The following is a 25,255-nucleotide window of genomic DNA, read 5'->3' on the forward strand; positions in this document are numbered from 1 at the left end:
GGGGGTGTGACCTGTCTGGAGGCGTCCCAAGCCTGCCCATCTGGCCTCCAGACCTGGGGTGTAGGGAGGAGGTAATGCCCTCTTCTCCCTCGGTGATCTGGACCATCAAGGACTAGGAAGGACTAGTTTGAAAATCAGACCACGTTAGAGCTGCCAAGATGCTCAGGGAGCCCTGCTCATTGTTCGGATGTGAGAACGGAGACCCAGAGAGGCACGCCGATCTCCCCAGGCTGCCCAGCCAGGCTGTGGCAGAGCTGGGCTCCGAATTTCGCCTGTGGCCCTCTACCCCATGTCGGCGGTCTAGGGCTGCAGGATGAGTTCCACAAACAAAGACATAATCCCGCCTAGAGACCCCGGCCTGGGCCGGGACCCTCCAGTCCTAGAGACCAGGCTGCTGGTGCCTCCTCCTCCAAATTCCCCAGGGGGCTGGGAGGTTAGTGAGAAAAGGAGAGGCAGAGAGAGGGACAGCTGAACAGAGCCAGATCAGCTCACATGGGCATCTCCCCCGAAGCCTATGGAGAGGGGGTCCGCCCCGCCCCCAGGCTGGCCACAGGCCACTCAGCAGGCTGGACCTTGAGATGAAGGAAAAAAGGAGACATCATTGCCAGGAGATGAACGTGGGGAGGGAAGGAGGGCGGGAGGGGTGCCAGGAGAGATGGCTGGAATCTTCCAGAGCTGAACTCCACGCCTGCTGCTGCCCACCCAGACCCAAGTACAGAGCCTCTCCCCTCCATGGGCCTCCCATTGTGGGGGGGGGGGTCCCTGTCCTCTTTTTTTTTGTTTTATAAGTTTCTTTGCTTTTATTTATTTATTTTTTTGTGAGGAGGATCAGCCCTGAGCTAACATCTATTGCCAATTCTCCTCTTTTTTTTTTTCCCCCAAAGCCCCAGTAGATAGCTGTATGTCATAGTTGTACATCCTTCTAGTTGCTGTATGTGTGACGCCGCCTCAGCGTGGCCGGAGAAGCGGTGCATCGGTGCGCGCCCGGGAGCCGAACCCGGCAAGGAGTGCACACACTTACCCGCTAAGCCACAGGGCCGGCCCAGTACCTGTCCTCTTGAGGCCTCCCTCCTCCTCCTCAGTGAACCTCTACCTCTCTCTCCGAGTCTCCCCAGCACCTCAGCTCTGGCCTGTCTCCTCCCTGGGGCCCCTTCCCTTCACTGAACCCTCACCTCCTCTCCTTCACCCCCACCCGTTCCTGCACCCCCGGCCCCGGCGCCTCCATACCTGGTGATGCGCCGCGGCTCCATGAAGCTGGGCGAGTCCCGGCGCCGCTTGCGGATGGGCGAGTAGCTGCGGGAGCGGCGCCGGGCGCGGGCGGCCTCGGCCTCGGCGTGCCTCGCGCGGCCCTCGCTGTCCTTGTCCCTGCGGGGCCCGGCCCGACGTGAGCGAGGCGGCCGGGCCGGCGCGCCCGATACCGCCTGCGCCAGCGCGCCCCGGCCCGGCCCCGCCGCCACCTTGGGCGCGTACTCACCGGCCCGGGGGTTTCTTGGGAGACGGCGAGCGGCTGGGGCTGCGGGCCCTCTTCTCCGCGGAGCGCGAGCGGGACTTGGAGGGCGAGCGGCTGGAGCTCCAGGAGCGGGGGTGCGGGCCCGGGCTGAGCGACGAGCTCTTCCGCTCAGGGCCGCCGTGCCGGCCGTGCGCGCCCGGGGACGGGGAGGTGCTGGTGGGCCGGGCGCGCGGGGGCCGCTCCTTGGGCCTGGAGGAGGGGCACGGCGACAGGGGGCTCAGCTGGGGAGAAAGGGGGCTCAGTGGAGGGGCGGAGGAGGATAGGAGACAGAGGGGGACCCGGGGACGGGGGGGGGGGGGGCTCAGCTGGGGAGAAAGCGGGCTCAGTGAGGGGAAGGGACTCAGGAGGGGGAGAGTTCTATGGGGGAAGTTTATGGAGGAGACGGGTGAGAGGGAGGAGGGTGTGTGTGTGTGGGTGGGCTCCAAGGGAGGGAAGGGGAGGGGAGTCAGTGAGGAGGGTGTTGCGTGGTGGGGGGAGGAGAAGGATCAAGGTGGGAAACTTTGTTGGCAGGAGAGTGATCAGTGAGGGGAAGAGAGGGCTCCTTGTGTGGGGGGAATCGTCAGCTCGGGGAGAGGGGTCGGGGGCGGAGGGTGCTCCGTGGAGGTTGGGGGCAGTGATCAGTGAGGGGGAGGGGGAGAGGGGCAGGGGGTCCCGCGGGGGCGGAGCAGTGCTCAGTGCCGGGAGGGAGCCCCTTCTCCCCGGGTCCGAGCGCTCACCGTTCCGCGTGCCCGCCGTGGCCTCGCTCGGAGCCGGGCCCGGGCCCGGGCCCGGGGGCGCCGCCGCCGCCCGAGTCGCTGCTGGAGCGGGCCCTGCTGAGCGAGCGCGACGAGCCCCGGGGCGGCGCGGGCCGGGCGCGCCGGCGGCCCCTGCGGCGGGGCGCGGACGCCGAGGACCGCGAGCGCCGCCGCCTCCGTCGCCGCCGCCGCCGCCGCCTGGCGGGCCCGCCCGCCGCGCGGCCTCCTCTGCCCTGCGACGACGGCGCCGAGCGCGGGCTCGGGCTCTCCTTCCCCCGCGCGGGCGGCGTGGCCGCGCCCGCCTCCGCCTGGTCGCGGGCCCTGGGCGAGGGCGAGCTGGGCTTCTGACGGGGAGAGAGGCAGAGAGGGCACGGAGGGGGCGGAGAGGGAGAGGAGATGGAAGAGATGGAAGCAGAGACAGAAAAGAGAGATGGCGAATGCAGAGAGAGAGAGGAGAGAGACAGGGAGAAGTCAGAGAAGCAGGAGACAGAGACAGAGGACAAGAGGAGAGAGAGAGAAAGGACAGGCCAAGAGAAGGAGCGAGAGATTGAGGGGAGAGAGTGGGCGGGTGGGGTGGGGGGAGAGAAGGAGAAGGGGCTTTCACCGGGCCCGGGCCGGAGGCTGCCAGTCCCGGAGCATCGCGCACACGGTTCCCCGCGCCTGCCCTGCCTCTGCCTCTCCTGAGTGTCCACCTTCTGGCCTCAACAGTGCAGCTCATGCAAGGTTCTCGGCATGCAAAACACAAGAGGGGCGGAGCGGTGGGGGGCGGGGGCAGAAAGGGAGGGGCTCCAGGACCGGCTCGGGGGCTGACATTGCCCCCCGATGGGACGGACGATCCCGGCAGAGAGAAGAGAGAGGGCGGGCACGGGGAGGCCGGGCCAGGGCCAGCCCACCAGGCCAGGCCCCCCAGCGCGTGGGGGTGGGTGAGGGGATGGAGGGGGCACACGGCACACAGATGGGGGTGGGGGCGGGGCAGGACGACTGAACTCAAAACTGAACGGAAGAAAGGGAGGAAAAACAGAAATAAAAAACAAAACCAGAAATAAAAAACAAATCCACAAATGTCATTAGATACCAAAATCAAAACAATGTCTGAACTCCTGGGGAACTGACATTTCTTCTGTTAACATCTTTGTTTTCCGGCCCTGCAGAGACCTGTGGAGCTGTCAGTAGCACCCGACTGTCTTTCTGTTTCTCTCTTTTCTTTTTCTTTTTCTTTTTTTTTTTAAGTTCTGATTTTTTTAAGTCCCTCTTGGTTAACGTCCACTTACCAATAAAGTGGCACTTCCTCCTTTAGTAGGTAAGATGTGTAAGAGAAGGGAAAAGTGTGGTAGCGTAAGTTCATCATTAGATTCACAAAAATGCAAGAGAGATAGAGAGAGAGAGAGAAAAACGCAACCACCCCATTCTAGGCCGAGAGGAGGCCACGCCGCCTCCGGAGGAAGGACTGGCAGCGCCTGGCTCCTCGGGCCTGAGCAGGCACCTCTCGGGTGACCACTGAATAGAGACGTCAAATGTTTTTCCAAAAGCGGAGTTAGGACACAAGGATAGGGCGGGTACAGAAAGCCAGAAAGGGTACCTGGTACCACCGTCAAAAGGGCCCTGGCTGGGAATTGGGGGTCTGAGAGCCTGCCGCTACCTCACTGAGCGACCCTGGCCAAGTCATCTCCCCATTCTGGCCTCAGTTTCCCCATCCACAAAGTGAGAGGGTTGGGCTTTCCTTCCTGATGGCCCTGCCAGAGCAAAGATTCCAGAATTTTCTGCACACCCCCTGACCCTTCCCTCCATCCACCCCCTCCACAGAACTGTTGAATGCATTTGTCTGTTTATAAGTCTGTCCCTCACCCCCACCCCACCCGCAGTCATCAGCACCAACTTGACTTTGAGCACCTCCAGGGAAAATCTGGTGTTGGATTCAGCTTTGTACCCTCACAAAACCTGGCATCTAGTAGGGTCTCGATGCCGTTTGTTGAGGAAGGAAGAAACGCCCTTACAAGGGCCAGGGCCAAGCCAGGGAGTCCTGGGAGAGGGGCAGAGTCTGGGACAAGCTCTTTTGGCAGCGTTTTTGGAATGAGAGAACAAAACCAGCTGCCACCCCTCAGGGTACCTTGCTGCCAGGGACTGGAAGGAGCATGGTTTCCTTGGCATGGCCCTGCGTGCTTCCTACAGGGGGCAGGGTGGTGCCAAGGCCTCTTTGTGCCAACCTGGATCCAGCCTGGGCACGGAAGTGGAGTCAAGAAGTCAGCCCCATTGGTGGAAAGGCACAGCCGGCTGGTGGTTGGTGGCTGAAGCAGCCAATGAACACCAGCCACAGCTGGTGAGAGCAGCTGACCAGAGCCAGATGGGCCATGAAGACCTCCTCCAAGAGCCTCGTGTCTCCATTTGGGGCTGAGGCAGGCATCGGTGGGCAGAGTGGATATTGCTGGGTACCGAGGTGCTGCTCTGAGCACCTGACTCTCCTCATCACCAGCTCACCCCTCCCCCTGGGCTAGGAGAGATGGAAGCTGGGCTCTTCAGCCATGGCCCCTCTGAGATGGCAGTTCCATTCTCAACAGACATCACCAGGAGACCCTTGGGTCCCCTAACACATACCCCCTCCACCCTAGCAGGTGGTCAGTGCCTCACAGCTCCCAAGCCCCCAGCACCAGGTTCAGTCATCCAGCATCCTTTTCTCTCCAGAGGAGGCAAACGACAAAGAAGTCTCCAGAATCCTCAGATTTCCAGTTTCTTTCCTGTCCCCTAGGTTGTCAGAGTATAAAGTGGTACCAGGTAGGGAGGGCTCCCCACCCCCCCGGAAGCCAATGCACAGTAACCAAGGAGACGGTGGAGCCCGCCTTCCAGAAGCCTTTGCTTGCTGCTTCGGTGGGCGGGGGCAGCAAGGCAAGTGGGCAGAATACCGAACTGGGGACTCAGGCCCTGGATGTGACTTCTGGCTCCAACCTGGACTCTGGATCTGAGCCAGCTCCTTCTGCCTCCAGGGAAGAGGCCAGCAGCAGGGGAGCAGACTGATGTTCCTCCCACAGGCACTGCAGGGCCCTCTCTACTTCCCACTGTCTTGGGCTGGGAGTGTGAGAAACAAAAAGTATCTGGTTGGGTATATGCCCACCCATCATGGTGCGGCCCCCAACCACAGAGGTTCAAGCCCCTGTGTTGATCTGAATGCTTCCTGCCTGGCACATCTTGAAGTCCAAGCTCTTCCCCATTTCCCTCTCACCTCCTCCAAGCCAACTGGCTTCCATAGCCCAAGATGATAGTACTTGGGCAAAGTGGAACACTCTGGAATCAGCCCTGAGACCTTTAAGGATGTGACCTAACTCTGGGGGCCTCAGTTTCCCCACTGATAAAATGAGGATGACTGGGGTCTTTGCTAGGTGGGCCTGTACAGAGGCTGAGAGGTCTTTTTTCAGAGTACAACTCACTGTCCCCTCACAGACTAACAAGGTCAGAGCAATGTGGGAAGGCCTGGGGCCCCATGGGGCGTCCCCCAAATGCCAGGAAGGTGGAAGATGGGAGGAAGGCACTGCTGGGCAGGGTGACAGATAGAACCATCCTTGGGTGAAGACTCCTAGGGCCAGTCTCACAGCCTTGTCCACCCATTCCTCCAGAAGCCCTTGAGGAAGGGTCGCCATGATCCTGCCAGAGGGTGAGCCGCATCCTCAGCGTGGCTGGGTCCTGTTCTTCCCAGGAACTGAGGGAGATCCAGACCCAGACATGGGATTTCATCACCAGACAGCACTTTGAAGGCCAGGGACCTCCAAATATCTCCTCCCGAAGTCTGCTATTTGTGACTCCTGTCCCTCCTGCCTGGAACTCCTCTCTTCTCTTCCCTCTCTCCGCCTCCACCCTCCCCTCATGGCCTGGCTAATGTCTATCACCGTCTACCCTCAGCTCAAGGCCACTGCCTCCAGGAAGCCTCTCCTCACCCTCACCCTGAGTCAGTTGTGCTCCTCTATGATCCCACAGACCCTTGTTCCTTCCTTCAGTGTGGACTGTGCCAGGCCGTGCTAGGGCTGGGGCTGCCGTGACTGGCAGGAGCTCCCTCTCATTGTTCTGAGAACTTTGTCAGTCCTCTGGCCTGGCAGATGGGGGCTGTGAACCTGGGTCTGCCTGCCTCTCCCCTGGCATGGACATCCAGATGCGCCCTGGCACAGTGGAGTGCTCAGCAAATGCTTGCTTACTGTATGCATGAACGAGCAAATGAATGAGTGAGTGAGAGTGGACGAGGGACCTTGCCTGCACCTGAGCCCTGCTCCCAGGAACCCCTCTGCTCCTTGGTACCACCTGCTACTCGACACCTTTTCTTTTGCTTATGTAAGAAATTTTTGAAGGGAAAGAACGAGAAGAGAGGAACAGGTGACAGTGTGCTAGCCCGATCCTGGTGTTCTTAAGGACAAAAACAAGTGAGCATCTGGGACAACCACCCCCTCTACTCAGTGCTTGAAGATCCATTTCTAGGGCCCTGGTCACATCAGGTACTCTTTCAGGCTGAGGCCTCCACTCCCCACATCAGGCTGGGACAGAGTGTCCTCTGTCAGACCAGCAGCGCTTTCTCCCTTCCTGAACAACTTCCTTGTCTGCCCTCCCAGCATCACTCGGGGCTGAGGAATGTTCTGAGTGGGTGAGCTCCCCAGGACCTGTCCTTGGGGTCAACATGGGGGAAGGTGACGATGAACAGCTGGGCCTTCTCTTTTTAAGGCTGAGGATGGAGGCCCACAGAGGCCTCACAAGGGTTGGGGTGTCAAATTTCTGTAGCTGCTCCTAGATGGGACAGGAAACAGTTTAAAGGGCAGGTGGGGTCCCTGATGACCTACTCTGGACGTATACCCTCAGTGTGGCTGTCCTAGGACCTAGGCCTGGTTCTGCCCCAACGACTTGGGGGACCCTGACTCCTACTGACTGTCCTTTCTGGATGATTTGGCACTGAGGGACCACGTTAAGCTCAAATTTGGAAGATGGAAAGATGCTGGGGGACTGAAGGAACCCCTGTCTGGGTTGGGTGGTCCAGGCAGGGGGCAGGTGAGGTGAGATCCCCTCCATCTCCCAGATTGCCCCACAGAAACTTTGCTAAGTAGGCCCTCTAAGTCCACCGCCTGTTCCTGGCCAGCTCACATCCCCCTTGAAGTTCAACTACCATTCCACTCCAAAGATGGAGCTGTGAGGTTCAGCCCTGGTGCCAGCTGTGGCCCCAGCTCCCACCCTAAAGCTCCGCCTGCTGCCAGGACAGGACCCACGGGAGCCTGGGAGGCCCCGGAGGGTGGGACGAGGCTCTTTCTGCAGGCCTGACCTCAGCCAGAACTTCCTCCAGGACTGGAGGCCAAGAAACCCAGCACAGGCCCCTCCACCACTGCTTAGTGCCCAAGTGGGCCCTGGTGGCCAGCAGGGGTAAGGGCAGCTATTCCAGACAACAGATCGACTCAACCGCAGCGTACAGTTCAGGAAAGAAACACAAACTTGGGATGCTAAACCACACAGAAATGCATTCGGACAACAAAATGAGAAAGAGAGGGAGTGAAGGAGGCTCGGGGTCGGGGGCGGAGAGGAAGAAGAAGGAGCGGGGAAGGTGGAAAGGAGGGAGGAATGAACCAGAAAAATTGTCGGGAGTTAAGAAAACCAAATGACAAACCAGGAAACACAGCTTTGTAGCTCATTTGGAGAAAATGCAAGTTACAAATGAGTAGTCACTAAAACAAAGAAAGAAAAGGGAGGGGGAGAAAACCAACCAGAGCAAGACTGAGAGAGAGAGAGAGAAAACCACATTCAAACCAAGCAGAGTGGCGGGGCTTATCTGGAGATGGGAGCGAGCGGGCGCACAGCTGAGCCGGGTACCTACCTTCTCAGCGGTCAGGGACAGGAATGCAATAATAAAAAAGAAAAGAAGGTCTCCGCATTGGGAATGCAGAACGGGGGAAAGACAGTGACTCTAAGCTGCGCACCCACTCTGAATCAGCACGTGGGCAGCCAGGGTGGCTTTGGATCTAGCCCCAGGGGTTTGAGGGGGCTCCTGCCCAGCCATTTCAGTTTGCTTTTTTAATTTACCCACAGGCTCCAAAAGCCAAGCTTTCCTTAACTCTTTAAACCACAGAAAACCTCCGGAGGGCATGCAGGAAGCAGCTGATGGAACCAGAACCACAGGGTGGGCTGAGGAGGGGCTGGCAGCATGGGGAGAGAGGCCCATGTCACAGGAGAGAGATGGAGAGGGAGAGAGAAAGAGACAGAAACACACACAGAGAGAGAAATAGACAGGGAGAGAGACACAGAAAGACAGAAGGAAACCAAGAGACAGAGAGGCAGGGAGAGAGAGAAAGGTGGGCCCATACAGAAAGAAGAGAGAAAGCTGTTTAAACAAGGCTAGTCAGAGTGGACAGAAGGGTGGAAGGGGACCCGTGCATTTAAAAGGGAAGGCAACTGCAGATTTAATTTGTTGGATTGATCCAGCCTCAGTCAACCGCACTCCCTTTCCTTCTGGCTTCAGCATCATTTTAGCAAAATTCATCTCTCCTGCCTTCATCCTGGGAGAGACGCCAACATGTCCCTTCCTGTTCTGACTGCCCCACTCTCTTTCCTGGGGGTGGGTGCTCTTTCCCGGGGGGAGGCCTGGGATGAGGCAGGTCAGGGAGTGCCAGGGGCACCTCTCCTTGGGGTTCCCCTAGGCTGCCCATTTCACGATGAGATTTGAGCCAGAGCCAGAGGCCAGAGAGAGTCCAGAGGCCTTGCCTACGAACCTTCTCTGCCACCCTCACCAAACAGTGAGGCTTCCCTCTACTCCTCCAGTGCTGGCGACAGGTGAAGCCAAGGCAGGTGGCCCTACTTCTAAGGCTACAAACCCTGCACACCCTGTCTGTGCAAGAGCAAGGCTAGCACCATTCTGTGCTCTTGGGGGCTGGAGGGAGCCAGGTAAAGGCACCAGGCGAGACTGGATGGAAGGACTTGTCCAGTGAGGTCTTGGTCTCAGCATCTTATGCGTTCCTCACATGTCACGTGACCCTGGGCAGCTCCCTCCCTCTCTATGCCTCCTGATTTACTTCCCTACATGATTTACTTCCCCACACGTGTGAGGGCTTAGGGCTCCCCGAGTTGCTAAAGCAGCAATTATATAGAGTCGGCCTGTGCAACATGGGCTTGCCTAAACCCTGCAAGCCCAGTGCTGGGGAGCTGAGAGAGCTGAGAGCATGCTGTAGACATCTGGAGAAGTCCCCAGGGGGAAGGCAGGAGCTGAGACAACTAGCACCCACCTCCCAAACCCTCCTTCCCTGCTCAGGGCTCCTGGAGTGTGCTTTCCATGGACCACCCTCTCCACATCTTGGCTGTGGCTGGGGGTCTTGAGGTTAGAGGGCTGGGGTCTCCTTTTGGATCTACCTCTAAAAAGCTGTGTGATTTTGAGCTGGTCACTTGACCTCTCTGAGCTGCAGAGAGCAGTAAGCAGCAGAACCCAGCAATCCCGGGGGGTTCAGCCCTGGCCTGAGATAGGACAACTAAGAGACGTGTTAGGAACCAGCACCCCACTGGCCTCAGTCTCAAGAACAGGATCAACCCACCTCTTGCCTCCAGTCTCTTGCTGGGAGTGTCTGGCTTTGAAGCCGCCACCTGAGTTAAACTCTCTCCAGTGTCTTCAATTCTCTCCTCTAGCGCCCCCTAAGGATCTGAGGCCTGGCACAGACGGTGCTGAGCAGCTCGTCCCCATCATGCCATCTTCTACTAGACAGAACTGAGAGACACAGGAAGCTCACTGGCACAAGACTCTCCTCGCCCCTGGGTCTCGCAGCCTCTGCCAAGCTGCCTTCTAGACAGAGACACAGATGCGTGGTCTGCACCACTTTTGTTAATTTAGAAGCTGAAGCAGTTCCAAGGGTGTGCCCGGGGGTGAGGGGAGGGATGGCTGCAGATGCAGGGTTGGCAGGGGAGTCATTTTTTAGGCATTATCTTCCCTTTTAAATTCTGATCACAGAGGAAAAAAAATAAGTATATAGAGATATGTATATGCTTAATGTTCACTGGAGATTCAAAACCACCTCTGCATTAGGAGGAGAGGTTCCCACAGAAACACGCACAAAAGCAAAATTCTAGGACAACATAGAAGAGAGAAAAACCCCAGAGAGCTAGTTTCCATTTCTGTACATTACAAAAGGAAAAAAGAAAAAAGAAAGGAAAAGGAAATACAAACAGAAACAAAATAACAAGAAAAGTTACATAAACTTCCCCACCCTCTTCCCTTGCAGCTAAATGAGAAATGGAATCACAATATTACCACGTTTCAAATGGGAGGCTAAAAAAACAAACAAAAACATAGACGGGGTTAAAAACGGTGAGCTTTCCTTTTTTTCCGTTTGTTTCTCTCTCTTTTTTTTAAAGGCAGCGTCCTAGAATCCCCCCACCGGCTCCAGTATACTTTTTCCCAAAGACTTTTTTGGTGAATGATGCCTGCAGACATCTGGAGAAGTCCCCAGGGGGAAGGCAGGAGCTGAGACAGGAGCTTTGCCTCCTGCAGGCAAAGAGGGCATCTGAGTGCAAGTGAGAGGCTTGGGATGTTCTCAAGTCCCAGATCTCCCAGGGCCCGAAGGGTTGGGGAGGATTTGGGGACCATGCTTTGTGAAAGGAATGACAAAGTGCTGTCTCCTAGGAAACTCCCAGGGCAGTGCCAGAAGGAGCCCCATTTGGGGAGGGAGACAGACTAGGGTGCTGCCTAGGCTTCCTGCCCAAGGCTGGAGGCCAGGTCACCTCCCCTGACTGCTCTCTCTGGGGTCCACCTACCTGCCATGGCCATTTCCCTGCACATGCCCAGGGCCCTTGGGGGTACTGCTCTGGCCTCCAGGGCCAGGGAGGATCCAGCAGTGGGAAGGGGCCTCCTTTCTGTCCCAGCTGAGAGATCCTGCATTTCTATGCCTCTCAGAGGCTGTGAGGCTCCTATGAGAAAGTGTCTGGGGCACTGTGCCCATGGGGGTGGGGGTGGGGACGCTCCTTTCTAGGTTTGCCGAGGTTGGGCATCATCTCCGGGGTCTATGGCACCAGTCCCTGTCCTGGCCATCCTCAGCTACCTCTGCAAGCCCTCTCCCACCCTCAAGACAGATCCAGGGACGTGGTGTGATCTCAGGAGCCTGGCACCCTATCTGGGTGGGGCAGTCTTGCAGCAGGTAATGTCCTTAAACAAAAATTAACCTGGAGACCAAGAGCCTTTTGTCAGCTGGCTCTGGCCTTCCTCACTGAGGCAGTGGGAGTAGGGGTGTTTGAGAAAAGAGAGGGAGTGAAAGGAAACAGCCAAAAATCAAAATGAAACTGACCAACATGGACATGGACATGTCTGCTGCCGAGACCTGAGGTCTGGGGATGGGCCGCCCCTTCCCACTGAGGCTTCTGGGGCAGCCTGCAGGTCTGTACCCCAAGGCCCCTGTGCCCACCCAGTGCCCCTGCTGGTACTTCAGCCCCCTCTCCCTACGTGGGCTCTAGCCTGTCCTTTAAGATCAACAGACAAAAGGGGATGTGGGCCTCCCCCAGGCCTGGGAGAGCCCCCTACCCTGGCCTGCCCATCCACATGGGAAAGGCTGAGAAGCTTGTGCGCTCTGCAAGCTCCTACCATCACCACACCTGCCTGTGGGTCTCAAGGAGGCTGTGCCTCTCCTGGAGGATGGGTGGGGGCAGTTTTTGGGGTGGTGTTGGTGTGGAGTCTCTGAGGGAGCGATGGGGGTGCTGGGAGGTGCCTTAGGAAGGATGGGCCATGGGAAGCAGAACCTGTAGGTTTGAGACACCTGTCCAAGCACAGGCAGTGGTGATAAAGGACAGACTCTCCTGGGAGCAGGGACTCGAGAAATGCAGTTCTATGGCTGCAAGGGGACTGAGGTGGGGGAGGGGTCTGAAAGAGAGGGAGGGGGCTCCGGAGGTGGTTGAGGGAGGGAGGGCACTCAGAGAGGGGGAAAGGGCTTGGTGGGGAGAGGGAGGCTCAGGACTCAAGTGATGCCCAGGGGAGAGCCTGTCTTTTGAATCCTGTTCCTGACTATGACCCCTACCAATGTCCAGGCCCCCTCCCACCCCAATATGCCTGGGCAGAGGGAGGCAGGAGACCTTGGTTCCTCTCCAGTTCTTTACCCAACTGGCTGAGTGCAGCATGGTCAACCTTCTCTGGCCTTCAGTTTGCCAAAGTCAAGGGTGGCCCAAGCCTGCAGGCGCCCCCCACCTGACACTAGGGCCAGGCGGGCTCAACAACCGACCACTTCGGGCCCTTCCCATGCAGGAAGGGCGCATGGAGCGGGGAAGCGGCCCCGCCCCCGTTACACACTCACTGCCCGCTTCAGGGCGGTGACCCTACCCCGACCCAGCACGGCCCGACCCGGCCCGGCGCAGCCCGCGCGGCGCGGGAACCCTCTGCAAAGCGAAGCGTACGTACATTGGGCGGGCTGTGCGCCGAGCCGGGGCGGCCCCCGTGCGCTCCGCTCCGCTGCCTGCTGCCGCCGTTCTGCTGGGGCGACCCCCATCCGCTGCCGCCGGACGGGGAAGGCGACCGGCTCCCGCTGGACCGCTGGCTGCCCGTCTTCCGCCCTTCGTCTCGGCGCTTGGGGCTCAGCCTGGGGGGCAGAGGACAGGGGGGAAGCCGGCGTGAGACGCCCTCTCTGCAAGCGGCTGCTGCCCCTCGGGACGGGCAGCCCCCCACCCGCCCTCTCACTGGGCTGGGAAACCCTTCCATTTAGAGAGCAAGGTCCCAGCCCTCACACTACCTCGATTTCCACTTCAGGGTCTGGGGCGCCTTAGGGCAGGGCGGCAGCTCTTCCTCACCCAGTGTCAGGTGGGCACCAGCACCCCTGCCTCCACCAGCACCCCTCTCTCTCCAGCCCTTGGGGGTGTTTAATCTGCAAGTCCCCTCCTCCCAGCAGAGAGCCAAGCTCAGCCACACCTTGAGCATTCCCCGGGGGCCCAGGACCTACCTGCTGGGTGATCTGGAACCACTGTAGTGGGAGGAGACTGAGGGGCACTGGGAGCTGCCGCTACTGTGGCGATGAGACCTGCGGCCTGGCGACTCCGCGTGTGGCCTGGGAGAGAAATCAGCCTGTGCCTGAGTTCTGCCAACCTCCCCATGGAGGATCCCTGTGAAGGCCTGGTGGAAATCACTGCTGACTGACCCCTCCCTCCATAGTCTCCTACAAAAATAGCCCAGCTGGTCCACGTGGGTCATTTGTTGGAATTAGGAAAAAGCACCCTTTTCTCTAGACAGCCCCAGCCCCCCAAGACCTCCCTGCCCCTCTGCTGGTGCTCTTGTGACTGGCGTGGGGGAGGGAAGTGGGGGAGTCACAAGGACTGAGCTTGAAAGGCCCCCGGGCTGGGAGGCAAGAGACCTGGTTCCAGTTCCAGCTCTGCCCCCGACTCACGGTGGCCCTTGGCTTCCTCTTTGGGTCTGAATTTTTCCATCTGGGCAGGAGTGACAAAATGAGCTATCTCCAAGGGCCTGATTCTGGGATTCTAGAAGGCCAGGCTTGCTGTGTGGGGGAGAAGGGAGGGGCTGGAGAGTGCAGAAGGGTGCTCACCTCTTCCTCTCTTTGTTCTTCTCTTTTCTTTTGCTCTTGGGGCTTCGAGATCTGCAGAAAGCAGAGGCTACAGTGACAGCATGTGACAGCATGGCCTGAGTCAGGCAGGGGCAGGTGGGGCCTCTGAGCCCTGGAGCCGGGCTGTGCCCTCGTGTGGACCTGAGATTCCTTCCTCTCTGGGACCTGAGCCTCCCTGGCTGGAGTGGACTTGCCCATCCCGCCCCACTGCCTTGGTCCCTTTCACTCGGTCAGGTCTGTTCCTTCCTTCTCCTGTACGTCCTGGCCCATGATCACCTCCTGCCCAGACCCCCAACTGCTGCTCCCTCTGGGGGAGCCAAAGGTAATGTGGACACCACCACAGAAGGAAGGATAACTTGCTTTTTCTTCTGGCATTGGTCTCGGGACAGGCCCCTCTGATGAGTCACCGTGGTGGGGGTGGCCCCTTCACACCTTGTTTGTGTCCTCTGTGCCCCAGGTCCCCTCAGATGGGGCTCTCTCAGGCAGAGCCCAGGCCTCCTGCCTCTCTGTCCTCTGAGACTGTGGCCCACCCTGGGCCAGCTCACCAGGGGTTTAGGAAAGAAATGGTTTTCCTTGGGCACGGTCTCCCTGCTTTGGGTTACTCCTCTGGATCTTATCCAGGGCTGCTGAAGCTTCTTATCCATCCCATCCAGCTCTCTGGGCTGGGCCCACAGCCCAGCTCCTTCTGCCTTTGACAGAAGAATTAAGAAGCTTCTGATTAGGCCTCGAAGGTCTCACCTGACCCCTGGGCCCCGCAAGTCTCTCAGCCCCGCCCTTCCTGACGCCACTAGATTCCAGCTCTGTCCTCCAGTCCTGAACAGACGCCTCCTTCTGACCAAATATGAGCTGATGCTAAGAAACACAGGAGTGTGTTTCTCACAGGAGCAGAGTGGGTCGCGGGCAGGCCTGGGAGGCCAAAGGTTTGGGTCCTAGAACCCATTCTGCCTGCTTTGGGCCTCAGTCTCCCCACCTGGAGCTGATCTGGCCCTAGCTCACCTCTAGGTCCTTCATAGGACTGAGGGGAGTTGGCCAGAGGATCTGTGCAAGCTGATGGTGACCACTTGGGGGCAGTAGGGGCTCACACTGGCCCATGAGAACTGGGTGGGGTGAGATGGGAAATTGGGGAAATTGGAAGGCCAGGATTCGGGGTTTATTTAGGCTCCTCCTTCCCTACCTGGCAAGTGACCATGGGCAAATTCCCACTGCAGGAATGGGGCTGGGACTCTGCCCCTCCTCAGGGCTGCCGGGAGGGGTCTGGCTCCTATGCCAACAGTGGGCATGCAGCTGTCCCACATCTTCCTTCCCTCTATGCTGAGTTTTCTACTTTCCCCACCCCTGCCTCTGGGCTCCTGCCTTTCACCTCCTCCTCTCCCCTCCCTCAGTCTGTCCTGAACAAGTCACTGTCCTGCTCAGAACCCCATGCTGGCTCCTGGCCCTACGTGGGTAGAGGCCAGCTCCGTAGCCTGGAAGTCGGTCTTGCTGGGGGCTGACACCTGCCCCCCAGGAACCCCACCTCTAGCCACAGCCTGCCCACCCTGTCTCCTACCTACTGGGCCTTCCTTCTGCCTGGCATGCCCTTTCCCTCCAAATTCAGGGTCCTGATGCTTCTGTCTTCCCAACTGGCACTTCCACAGACTCACCCCTTGGAACTACCATGTTGTCTGGAAATTCTTGGGGCCCTCACAGCAAGGCTGACTCATGAGGCAGACAAGAGTTGCAAATAATTGGCTCTCATCCTCTTCCCCGCACCCTCTGTGCCCTGCGTGGCTCTGGGAAGGAGTCCCTGGAGTGGGAGGATGGAGCAGGCTGGGACCCTTGCAAATCCTCTCCCAGCATGGCTTCCTTTGGGCCTTGGTCCCTGCAGGGGGCGCTAGCCTCTGTCCACACCTCCCTGCACAGGGCACCGCTCACCTGTGCCGTCTCTTCCTCCGGGACCCAGAATCAGACCTGTAGGGCAATAAAACGGTTCTCTTGAGGCCTCCTGGGGTGGCCAGGGGACACCAATCTGCACAGCCCTGGTCCAGGGCCCCACAGAAGTGAGAGGAGGCCGCGGGGGGTGGGGGGGCGGTACCTGTCTCTGCGGTGCTTCTTCACGCTCTTCTTCTTCTTGCGCAGAGGTGAGGTGCTCCCACAGCTGCAGACACAGAGTAGGGGCTCAGGTGAACTGGGGCCCCGGAGAGGGAGGGGCAGCCGGAAATGGCTGGGGAAGTCTGTGTGCCTGGGGCATCAAAGCTGGAAAGGGGATTCCAGGCCATGAAGCCAAATGCTTATTGTACAGAGGGAACCAGCCCCCTTGGCATCTAAGCAAGGACTATTTCAAACCCAAAGGTTAGAGGCTCCAATGGTGAGATTTCTGGCCTCTGTGGTGAAAAGCTGGCACGTTGGTGGTGTCCAGGGTGCAGGGGGGCAGGCCTCCTGCCTCTGGGGGATGGCCTTGGAGTCTCTCCCACCCACAGACATGCCCCTCCGACCCAGCCAGGTCTCTGCCCGCCTTCATCACTGACCTGCACTCCGAGTCTAGTCTCCTCTTTTTGCTGAGGGCCAGGGGAGAAAGGACAGACAGACAGTTGGACTGAGTTAGCTGGGGCCCGGGGTGTTCCCCAGGGTCTCATTCAGGGAAGAGGAAGGGGGACATGGAGATGGGGAACCACAGCTGAGACCCAGCCACATCCCTCCTCCCCAGGCCCTCACACTTGAGCTGGTGGGTGCAGGACAGCTGGGGGAGGGTGCAGGGGGACTCCCAGCAGGTGGACGGTAACACAGGGGCCGCATCAGTGTGTCCAGCTCCGAGGCCGGTGAGTGCCGATAGGGGGCCTCAAGATGGAGAGGGGGCTTGACGAAGGGGAGGGGCTCAGTGGGGGGGGTTGCGTGAGGGGGAGGGTTGTTGGTGAGCACTTCGTGGGGGGCAGCACAGTGAGGGGGAGGGCTTCAATAAGGGCAGACGGGGCTCAGCGAGGGGCGGAGCTCACAAATACACCGTTGGCCCCCTGCCAGCAGAGGGGTGGGCACCTGGGGGCCCCACTGCGCCCCTCCCGCCGGCCTCCCGCCCCGTGGGAGGCCCTCACCGGCTTCTCCTGTGGCCGCCTTTCTTTTTCTTCTTCTTCTTGGGAGGGGGCGACGCCGAGCTGCTGGACCAGTGCTTGGGCCTAAGTGACAAGGGGGGCGGGGGGGGGGGGCAAGCGGAGGTGAGGGGGAGGGGCAGGCCCGCTCCCGTCCCCTATCCCTGCCCGGCCCGGGGCGGCGCTGACCTGTACCCCCGGTGCCCACGGTAGCAGGCGGCCGGGCAGTCGCAGTCCACCGGGCCGTCGTCCTCGTCCAAGGGCGCGTACTCCAGGCCTGGCTCGGCGCCCTCGGTCAGCCGCGGGGTCTCCGCCACGCTGCCGGCGACAGGGCCGCTCAGCACCCGCCCCCCGCCGGCCCAGCCTCCGCGCGGCGCCCCGACGCCCGGGCGAGAAGGGGCTGGCGGCGGCGGGGTCTGCGCTGCGACCCCTACAGCGTCAGGTGGGGATTTGGGGAACCCAATGGGGAGTCTCCCTTCCAGGCCCCCCCAGCCTCAACGGTGCCAGATTTTGCAAAAGAGAAAAAAGCACCAGGCCCTCCCTCCTCACTTAGCCCTCACCCCTTCTTAGTTCTCACCCTCCTAGGGAGCCCCTTGCTCCTTAGTGAGGCCCCTCCCCTCACCGAGTCCACTCCTGGCACTGATTCTTTGTCCCTCCGTCTCATTCATTGCACCCCACTCTCCCTCACGGAGCCCCGTTCCCCTTCGTCGAGCCCCTTTCATGGATCTGGTCCCCGGTAACCCCACTGCCCTATTCCTGAGCCCCTTCCCCTCGCTGAGCCTCCCTGCGCCCTCGCTGAGCCCCTTCTCTGATATCTGTCTTTCCCTAACCCGGCTGTCCTAGTCCCTGAGCCTCCTCCCCCTGCCCGAGTGCCTCCCTCCCCAGGCATCTCTGAAACATTCATAGCCTTCCTCCTCTCCTCCTTGCAGCCTCCAGAGCTGCTCCTGTCGCGCAGCCTGGCTGTCATCAATCACTGCCCAGTGGCGGCCTGGCGGGCCTCAGCCCTCTGCCTGCTTCCGCTGCGCCCCATCCATCTTGCAGAGCTCTCCCCGTGGCTCAGCAGGGACTGCCACATCCTGTCCCTGCTCCTGGCTCAGGAGCCCCCAGCCATCTCTGCCACAGATGTTTGCTCCCTGCAGGCACTTTGCAGAGCGATGCTTTTTTCCTAAAGGCAGCTGGGCTTCAGGCAAGAAGAGCATGAGCTTTGAAGCTGCTGGCGTGCCTTCATCGTGCACTGTCCCCGAGTCACTGTGTGACCCGCGGCCTCTTCTCCAAGATGAGAGTGGTCACTCTGTTACAGGGCTGTGGGGAGGATTCACTGAGGTAACGGGTGCTGTGCAACTTCTTTTTTTATTGAACAAGCCGAGAAGTGGCCCTGAAAAGGCCCAGCTCCAGGGTAGTGGCTCCAGGGTGGGGCCCCTTCCTCCATTTTTCATTCCATCTGCTCAGACAGTGCGCCTCCCAGGTGGGGCCTCAGCCCTGGTTTCAGCAGAACTGCCCTCGTTCCTGGGTGGCCTTCACCTGGCTCCTTCTTTCCCTGCCCAGAGCCTGGGAGGCCAGGGCTTGGGTGACAGAGCAGTAAGGACATGACATGAGCTTTGGAGTCACACAGACAGATCTGAATCCAGGCGTGACCAAGATCCCTGAGCCTTGAGGTCCTCATCTATCCACGGGGGAAAAGACTATCCTAGCTTTGAGGAGAGGATTAAGGAAGATTCTGTCTACGAAGCTCCTGACAGGATGCCTGGCCCGCGACTGTTGTCCCACACGTGGTCACCATTGTTAGACGGAGGGACTGCTGTCAGACACTCACCAACACCTCCTCTTCCCCAGAGAAGAGCGGTTGTGACACATGAAAGGGAGACAGAGCAAGGAAGGCAGACCACAGCTACAAGGTGACAATTGTCAGGGATAAATCTCCAGCAGAGACCCGCTAATCGGCTCTTTGAAGACTGATTTTGTATTTAAAAAAAAGAGAATGTAACCCGAATCTGACAGGGTTGGCTAGCCTTGAGGCCAGTCTCAAGAACGCCATTCAATTCCCAAACGCCAACCTGGCCCTGGCGGCCTGGAAGTCACACAGGTAGCATGGGAAGTTTTTCTGGGGTGATGGAGGCGAGGCTCATGTCATTCTCCCTGCCCCCCCAGAGCCAATCACCTCCACGTCCCTTCATTCAAGCCTCTCTGCTCTTCCCATGCTCCTCTTCCTGAAGCCAGTGGCCTCCTACTTCCTGTCTCTGAAATCTCCATCTCCTCGGCCTGCCCAGCCCACCATCCTCCCCGGGCCTGGCACCCCCCACACAGCCCTCAGACACACACATGCCTGACACATAAAACATAGTCTTTAGCAAAAGGTAAGGGCACCTCCAACATTATGTGGGTGAGCCAGTGGGCAGAGGGAGCTTCCATTTATCCTGACACGAAAAAGACGAAGGTTATTTACAAAATGAAATAGCTTAGTTTGGGCACTGCCTTCTGCAAGCATCCTCTCTTGCCTCCCAACGTCCGAGCTGGGTTAGCCACTGGGTCCAGGCCCTCACTACGCATCTCCTTCCCCTTTCTGCACCCTTTTTATTCTGCAGCTGTGCCCCTAGGGACATCTTTCCTTTCTCCCTCTGTCCCAGGGACAGAGCTCCCCCCTCCACCCCATCCTCCCTCCCTGCGATCTTATCATCTGGCCTTTCTCACTCTCCAGTCCCTTCTGGGAGGTTTACTTGGGATCTTGTCTGCTGGGTGCATTGAAACACAGGTATAGGGCATGAATATCAGGCTCAGGGAGAGACACAAGGTCTCAGAACCTTCTGGTAAGACTTGCCCTGGGAGTTCCAGGGGTATAAATGGGCCTAGGCTGAGGCCTCTTTTGCTGGCTTTGTGTAAGCTGGTCCCACTACATCTGCTTTGCAGGATCTCCCAGGACCAGAACCCTGGGTTCTCCTATCCTGCCTTTCCTGGCTGATAATTCCACTAACACATCCTCTAATGTCTAAATAGCTCTCCATAGTTCACGAATCCCATTCAGAGCCACTTCCTGACTTAGAGAAATTGTACCTCTCTACCTCCCCCCGCCTTTTATAGATGACCAAACTGAGGCCCAGAGAGGGAAAGGAACATCCTTTATGGTTTTGGGATCTTTGAGTAAAGAATGTAAATTCACCAATGCAATTGGCATTGAGAATTCCTGTGCAAACAGGCCAGCCCTTGAATTTGCCAGCTGGACATCCCTGCTCTAGTTAGCTCAGCCGCCGCCTCCCTATTTTATAGACACGGTGCGGGTGTGTGCACTGAGGTCGAGGTCTGTTTAATGTCTCCTGCTCTTGAGTTCATGTCTGGGGTCTAGTTTACTCCTCATCACATCTGTGGAATAGGCAGGGGAGGCACAACTCCCATGTGACAGAACAAACCAAGCCTCACAGAGCTGACCAAGGGAGGCCCAAACAGAGTCCACTGCAGAGGGACCAAGAACGTATCAAGGTGGAACATGGCGCCGTGTGGGACACATGTTGGACTGGCTGCCGTGGGTAAAGACTGCCCATCACACGCTCTTCCTCATGCCCGCAGTTTCACTAATTAACTGGTTCTGTTTCCCATTAGCTGGGAGCATAATGGCCAATTGACAGATGAATGAGTCCAGACAGAGGAGGGGGAGGATGCCAGGCAAAGGTCTGCACTCAGCCAGACCTGCCAGGGGCCTGGGGGGGGTGAGGTGGCAGGAACAGGGATGGGTCAGGTCTGGGGCCTCTCCTCCAGCTCCTCGAAGTGCAGGGCAAAAATATGACACGGTGAGTATGATAATAATTGCTAACGCAGGTGCCAGGCACTTTCTCAGCACTTTATGTGTATTTATCTCATTTAATTATTTAATGTTCAGAACAAGCTCTGATATGGGTACCATCATTAATAGTCCTATCTTATAGATAAAATAATAAGGCACAGAGAGGTCATACTATGGATAAAATTAGATGCATAGAAGGAAAAAAAGACTGGAATTTGCTAACTATGTTAGGAAGTAGCTTATGAATATTGTTTTCCGTAAGCCCTCTCTCCCAAACATTGTGTTATATTATATAACTATGAAAACAATTATTCTTAAAGGTCGTCTATGAAAGTGGAAAAAAAAAAAAGAATGGACAGCAGCCACAAGTAAAGAAAACATTGTATGTATTCCAAAGAAGAGAAGCTTTTACTTTTGGCCTAGGAATATGGTAGAGTGGTGTTTAGAGGCAGCCTTGGATGATGGGGTGTATTTGGATCTGCACAGAAGGGGCTAGGGTGTTTCAGGCTGAGGCCCAGTCTGAGCAAAGGCACGGAAGTGAGGACATGAAGGGCATAGCTGGGAACTGCCAGCAGGTCGGGCTGGTGGCTGCGTGATGCTGGGAGTGAGAGACCAGACTGGGTCTAGAGAGCCTGGAACGTAGGCCAGGGAATCCAGACTTGATTGCATGGATGGTGCAGAACCCCAGAAGGTTTCTGGGGCAAAACAGAACTCTCCATGTCAATCAATTTCCAAGGACAAAAGTGTGTCCTCTCTCAATATCTCTGGGACCTCACTCCTGCTCTCCATCACCTCTCCGCCAGGTCAGAGTAGCAGCTGCCCCACTGTTCTCCCTGCAGTTTCACTCAGCAGATCCATCTTCCAAATGGGAAAGTCCCCTTCACCTGTCTGACCACATCACACCTCTTGAACATCTTCCACTGTCTCCTACCATCTATGGGATCACGTCCAGATACTGCAGCATTGTGATGTCCTGGTAACCGGTATGGAGGGCAGACTGGAGGGGAGACTGTCACTCAAACCAGTTGATTAACTAAAGGAAAGATGATCCCTGGGGACAAAAAGCCCTGGAAGTGACCCTGCTTCTGTTGAGACTCTTTCCTGAGTGGGAGGTGTCATGGGCTCTTACAGTCCACGGAGGGTTAAAATCAGACATTCCCCCACGCCCTCCTCCCAGTGTGGAGGCCCTTCAGCTGGCTCTGGCTTTGTCATCTCATTCTAAGAGGGCATTGAATTTCTCTGTGTCTCAAAATGCCAGTCTGTGAGTGCGGGGTGGGGTATCAGGGTCAGGAAGCCAGAGGCATGAGCACAGGGACTGCTGAGTGGTCAGAGGGCTTCAGAGACTCCCGAGAGAATCCCACCGTTGGCAGAGAGGGTGGAGACAGCCAGGCAGAGGGGAATAAGTGAAGGTCAATTCAGTACTGGCCGTTGCCAGGCGAGTGATCAAGAGGATGATGGTCGTTATGGACTGAATGTTTGTGTCCCCCCACCAATTCATACGTTAAAACTCTGATCCCGGGGGCCGGCTCCGTGGCGCAGTGGTTAAGTGCACGTGCTCTGCTGCTGGCGTCCCAAGTTCAGATCCTGGGCGTGCACTGACGCACCGCTTGTCAGGCCATGCTGTGGCGGCATCCCACATAAAGTGGAGGAAGATAGGCATGGATATTAGCTCAAGGCCAGTCTTCCTCAGCAAAAAGAGGAGGAGTGGCATGGATGTTAGCTCAGGGCTGATCTTCCTCACAAAAAACAAGAACAAAAACAAAAACCTCTGATCCCAGTGTGATGCCTTTGGAGGTGGGGCCTTTGGGAGGTAATTAGGTCATGTGGTGGAGCCCTCATGAATGGGAGTAGTGGCCTTAAAACAAGAGACATGAGAGCTAGCTAGCTTTCCATCATGTGAGGTTGTAAGAAGGTAGCTGTCTGCAACCTGGAAGAGGGCTCTCACCAGAACCCGACTATGCGGGCATCATGATCTTGGATTTCCAGCCTTCAGAACAGTGAGAAATAGGTTTCTGTTGTTGGTAAGTCACCCAGCCTGTGGTACTTTGTTATAGCAGCCCAAGCTGACTAAGGTAGTGGTGGTGATCATCCAGGAGTGATGTATGTCTGCTATGCCTGCCACTATTCCTCACACTTACATTCACTGCCACATTTAATTTCCTCAATAATCCTATGAGATAGGTACTCAAATCTCCACTTTATAAATAAAGGAGCGGAGGCCCAGAGAAGTCAAGGACCTGCCCAAGTCACACATCTGGGGTGTGGTGGAGTTGGGATCCAGAGCCCAGGGGGTTAACATTGAACTTAAAGGTTTGGATAGGTGGGATGGCTGATGCCAGAGCCTGAACCCTCCCCCACCATGCCACACTCTGAGCTAAGAAGTGAAGACCCAGTCAGATGCCAGGTCCACAGGAAGGCACACGACCAGCCCTCAGTCACCTCTCTGCCTCGGGCCTTGGGTTCAGCACCATAAACAGCTCCTCCTAGCCTGGGAATAATCCAGGCGGCAGTGGGTCTCCTAAACTTGCAGCACTCACTGTTCAGAGTGGAATTTCACACCATTTTAGGCTACCTGAGCTAGAAGAAGCCTCCAGTCCAACCCCTTCCCTGTGTAAAGGCGGAAACTGAGACTTCAGGGAAAACTGGGCAAGCTGCACTGTTCTAGGCACCAGGAATATGGCAGTAAACAAAAGTGATAAAGATCTTGTCTTAAAGGTGCTAACATTCTAGTGGGATCTCAGGACCCTGCCAAGTCTGTATTCTCCCCTGCCTCCACAGCAGGAGTCCTCCCTGACCATTGAGTCTTCCAGACACTGCCTCTTCCAAGGAGCCCTTCCAGAGTGACCACCCTAGCCTCGCTCTCTCTGCCCCCACTGAACATGCACAGGGCCTGAAGGATAATCGGTTCAAGTGGCCACATTGTTCTTTCTTGTCAGGAGCTGCCAGTAATTCCTGGTTTCAGGTTGGAGGTTTGTGTTTCCACCCAGAGAACAGGGGGCATGTCTTCCTCTCCTCCTCCCTGCTCAAAGCACTAGCACAGGATAATATGCAGCACAAACCCTCAAGGACATTTCTTCTTCTTCTTCTTCTTTTTGTGAGGAAGATCGGCCCTGAGCTAATATCTGCCAATCCTCCTCTTTTTTTGCTGAGGAAGACTGGCCCTGGGCTAACATCCATGCCCATCTTCCTCCACTTTATATGGGACGCTGCCACAGCATGGCTTGACAAGCAGTGTGTTGGTGTGCGCCCGGGATCCGAACCGGCGAACCCCGGGCCGCCGCAGCAGAGCATGCGCACTTAACCGCTTGCGCCACTGGGCCGGCCCCAAGGACATTTCTTCTGATGATGGACACTGCAACCTCTCCATAGCCTATTTTCCAGTGTGCCTCGGTTCTTAAATGCATCATTCATTCACTCAAGGAAAGAAAAGTTCAGGACTCCCAGAAAAGACCTGGGAATCATTCACTAACAGGAGAGAGTTCCAGCAGGGGAATGGATGAGATCCCACAGGGAGAAGAAAGGCAGACGTGGGGAAGAGACCTGAGGACATGAGAACCTTGGAGGAACCCACATCTGGGAAGTGGGCAGGAGCGAGGGAGACAGCAGAAGCCGTGAGAGGGGCAGGAAGAAACTCACAGCAAAGTGCATTTTGGAAGCCAGGAGGAAAAGCAGATGTCTGGCACGTGCCAGAGAGAGGGCAGGCCTGCAGAGAAGCACGGGGCATGCTAAGTAGGACTCTGGCGGCCACAGCCCAAGCAGGTCATGGGAGTCTTGGGGGTGGAAGTAAGATCTCCACGGCTTAAGGAAGTGGAGACAATGCACGCCACACGCTCTACAGAAATTTAGTTGATAAAGGACAGGAAATTGTGGGCTGGTAGAGTTGAGGAAGGACAGGAATTAGATAGAGGAAGGAGCCTGGGAGAGGGAAGAATGGCAGGCTTGAGCTAGAAGGGGTGGTTCTCACTGGAAGGGCCCAGAGAAGGGGGCAGGTAGAGTCCAGAGGATGGAAGAGGAAAGGGTGGGTGATTTTCCAGAGGAGCTCTGGGGAGATTTGATCAGAGAGCCAGGACCTCCTGGGCTTAGAGGTGGTGCGGGCAGCGGCAGGAAGATCTGGTTGTCTGAGCTTTGAGAAGGGAATACAAGGGCTGCCCTGGGTCTTGGGGGAACGGCCGGGCATCACTAAGGGGGAAGGCACAGGAGTTGCTGAGGGATGCCATGTGTTCTGGAAGGCTGAAGAGAAGGAGGTAGGGGTGGCATCACCTCCTCCCACCAGAGGGGAAGAGAGAGCCTGGCTCCCCCAGGTCACCCATGAGGCCCCCACAAGCCTGGGGCTGCCCTGACTCTGCTTTTGCTCCACCCAGAGCCAGAGGGGAGGTTTAAGTGGGGTAAGGTGGGACTCCCCCACCCTTGGAGCCCCCAGCAGGGCAGAAAGGGCTTCCCCGCTGCCCATCGAGGGCCGTCTACTCTCGCAACGCTGTTTGCTCTCAAGAGAGCGGCAACAGGAAATCTCTCAGAAGCTGCTGTCTTCGTTTTATTTTTGTGTGTGTAAAGGTGACAGGGATTTAGGGCCTCACCAAGATGCCCGCTCCCCAGACTTGTCCTACTCCGGAGAAATGACCAACAGCAATCACGCTAGCCTCTCACCCAGCCTCAGT

At 57.5% G+C, this 25,255-nt stretch overlaps 1 protein-coding gene across 2 annotated transcripts in view; it reads right to left on the minus strand.

Moving 5' to 3' along the window:
* SRRM3 (serine/arginine repetitive matrix 3) overlaps positions 1–25,255 on the minus strand; it is a 34,906-nt gene that overhangs the window by 2,256 nt on the left and 7,395 nt on the right. Inside the window, exons 3-13 of one of the 2 annotated variants that reach the window (XM_087417717.1) lie at positions 17,018–17,146; positions 16,835–16,915; positions 16,274–16,303; positions 15,841–15,903; positions 15,681–15,716; positions 13,752–13,802; positions 13,155–13,259; positions 12,620–12,797; positions 2,227–2,588; positions 1,475–1,699; positions 1,228–1,365 (exon numbers count right to left, since the gene is read on the minus strand). In XM_087417717.1, the coding sequence (XP_087273843.1) occupies positions 1,228–1,365; positions 1,475–1,699; positions 2,227–2,588; positions 12,620–12,797; positions 13,155–13,259; positions 13,752–13,802; positions 15,681–15,716; positions 15,841–15,903; positions 16,274–16,303; positions 16,835–16,915; positions 17,018–17,146 (1,398 nt within the window). Of the gene's footprint in view, positions 1–492; positions 573–1,227; positions 1,366–1,474; positions 1,700–2,226; positions 2,589–12,619; positions 12,798–13,154; positions 13,260–13,751; positions 13,803–15,680; positions 15,717–15,840; positions 15,904–16,273; positions 16,304–16,834; positions 16,916–17,017; positions 17,147–25,255 lie in introns of those variants that run through there. The other variant, XR_015548632.1, reaches the window with a different exon arrangement.

Source organism: Ceratotherium simum, chromosome 26, assembly GCF_057802395.1.
Source record: "Ceratotherium simum simum isolate JZ-2026a chromosome 26, ASM5780239v1, whole genome shotgun sequence".
NCBI lineage: Eukaryota > Metazoa > Chordata > Mammalia > Perissodactyla > Rhinocerotidae > Ceratotherium > Ceratotherium simum.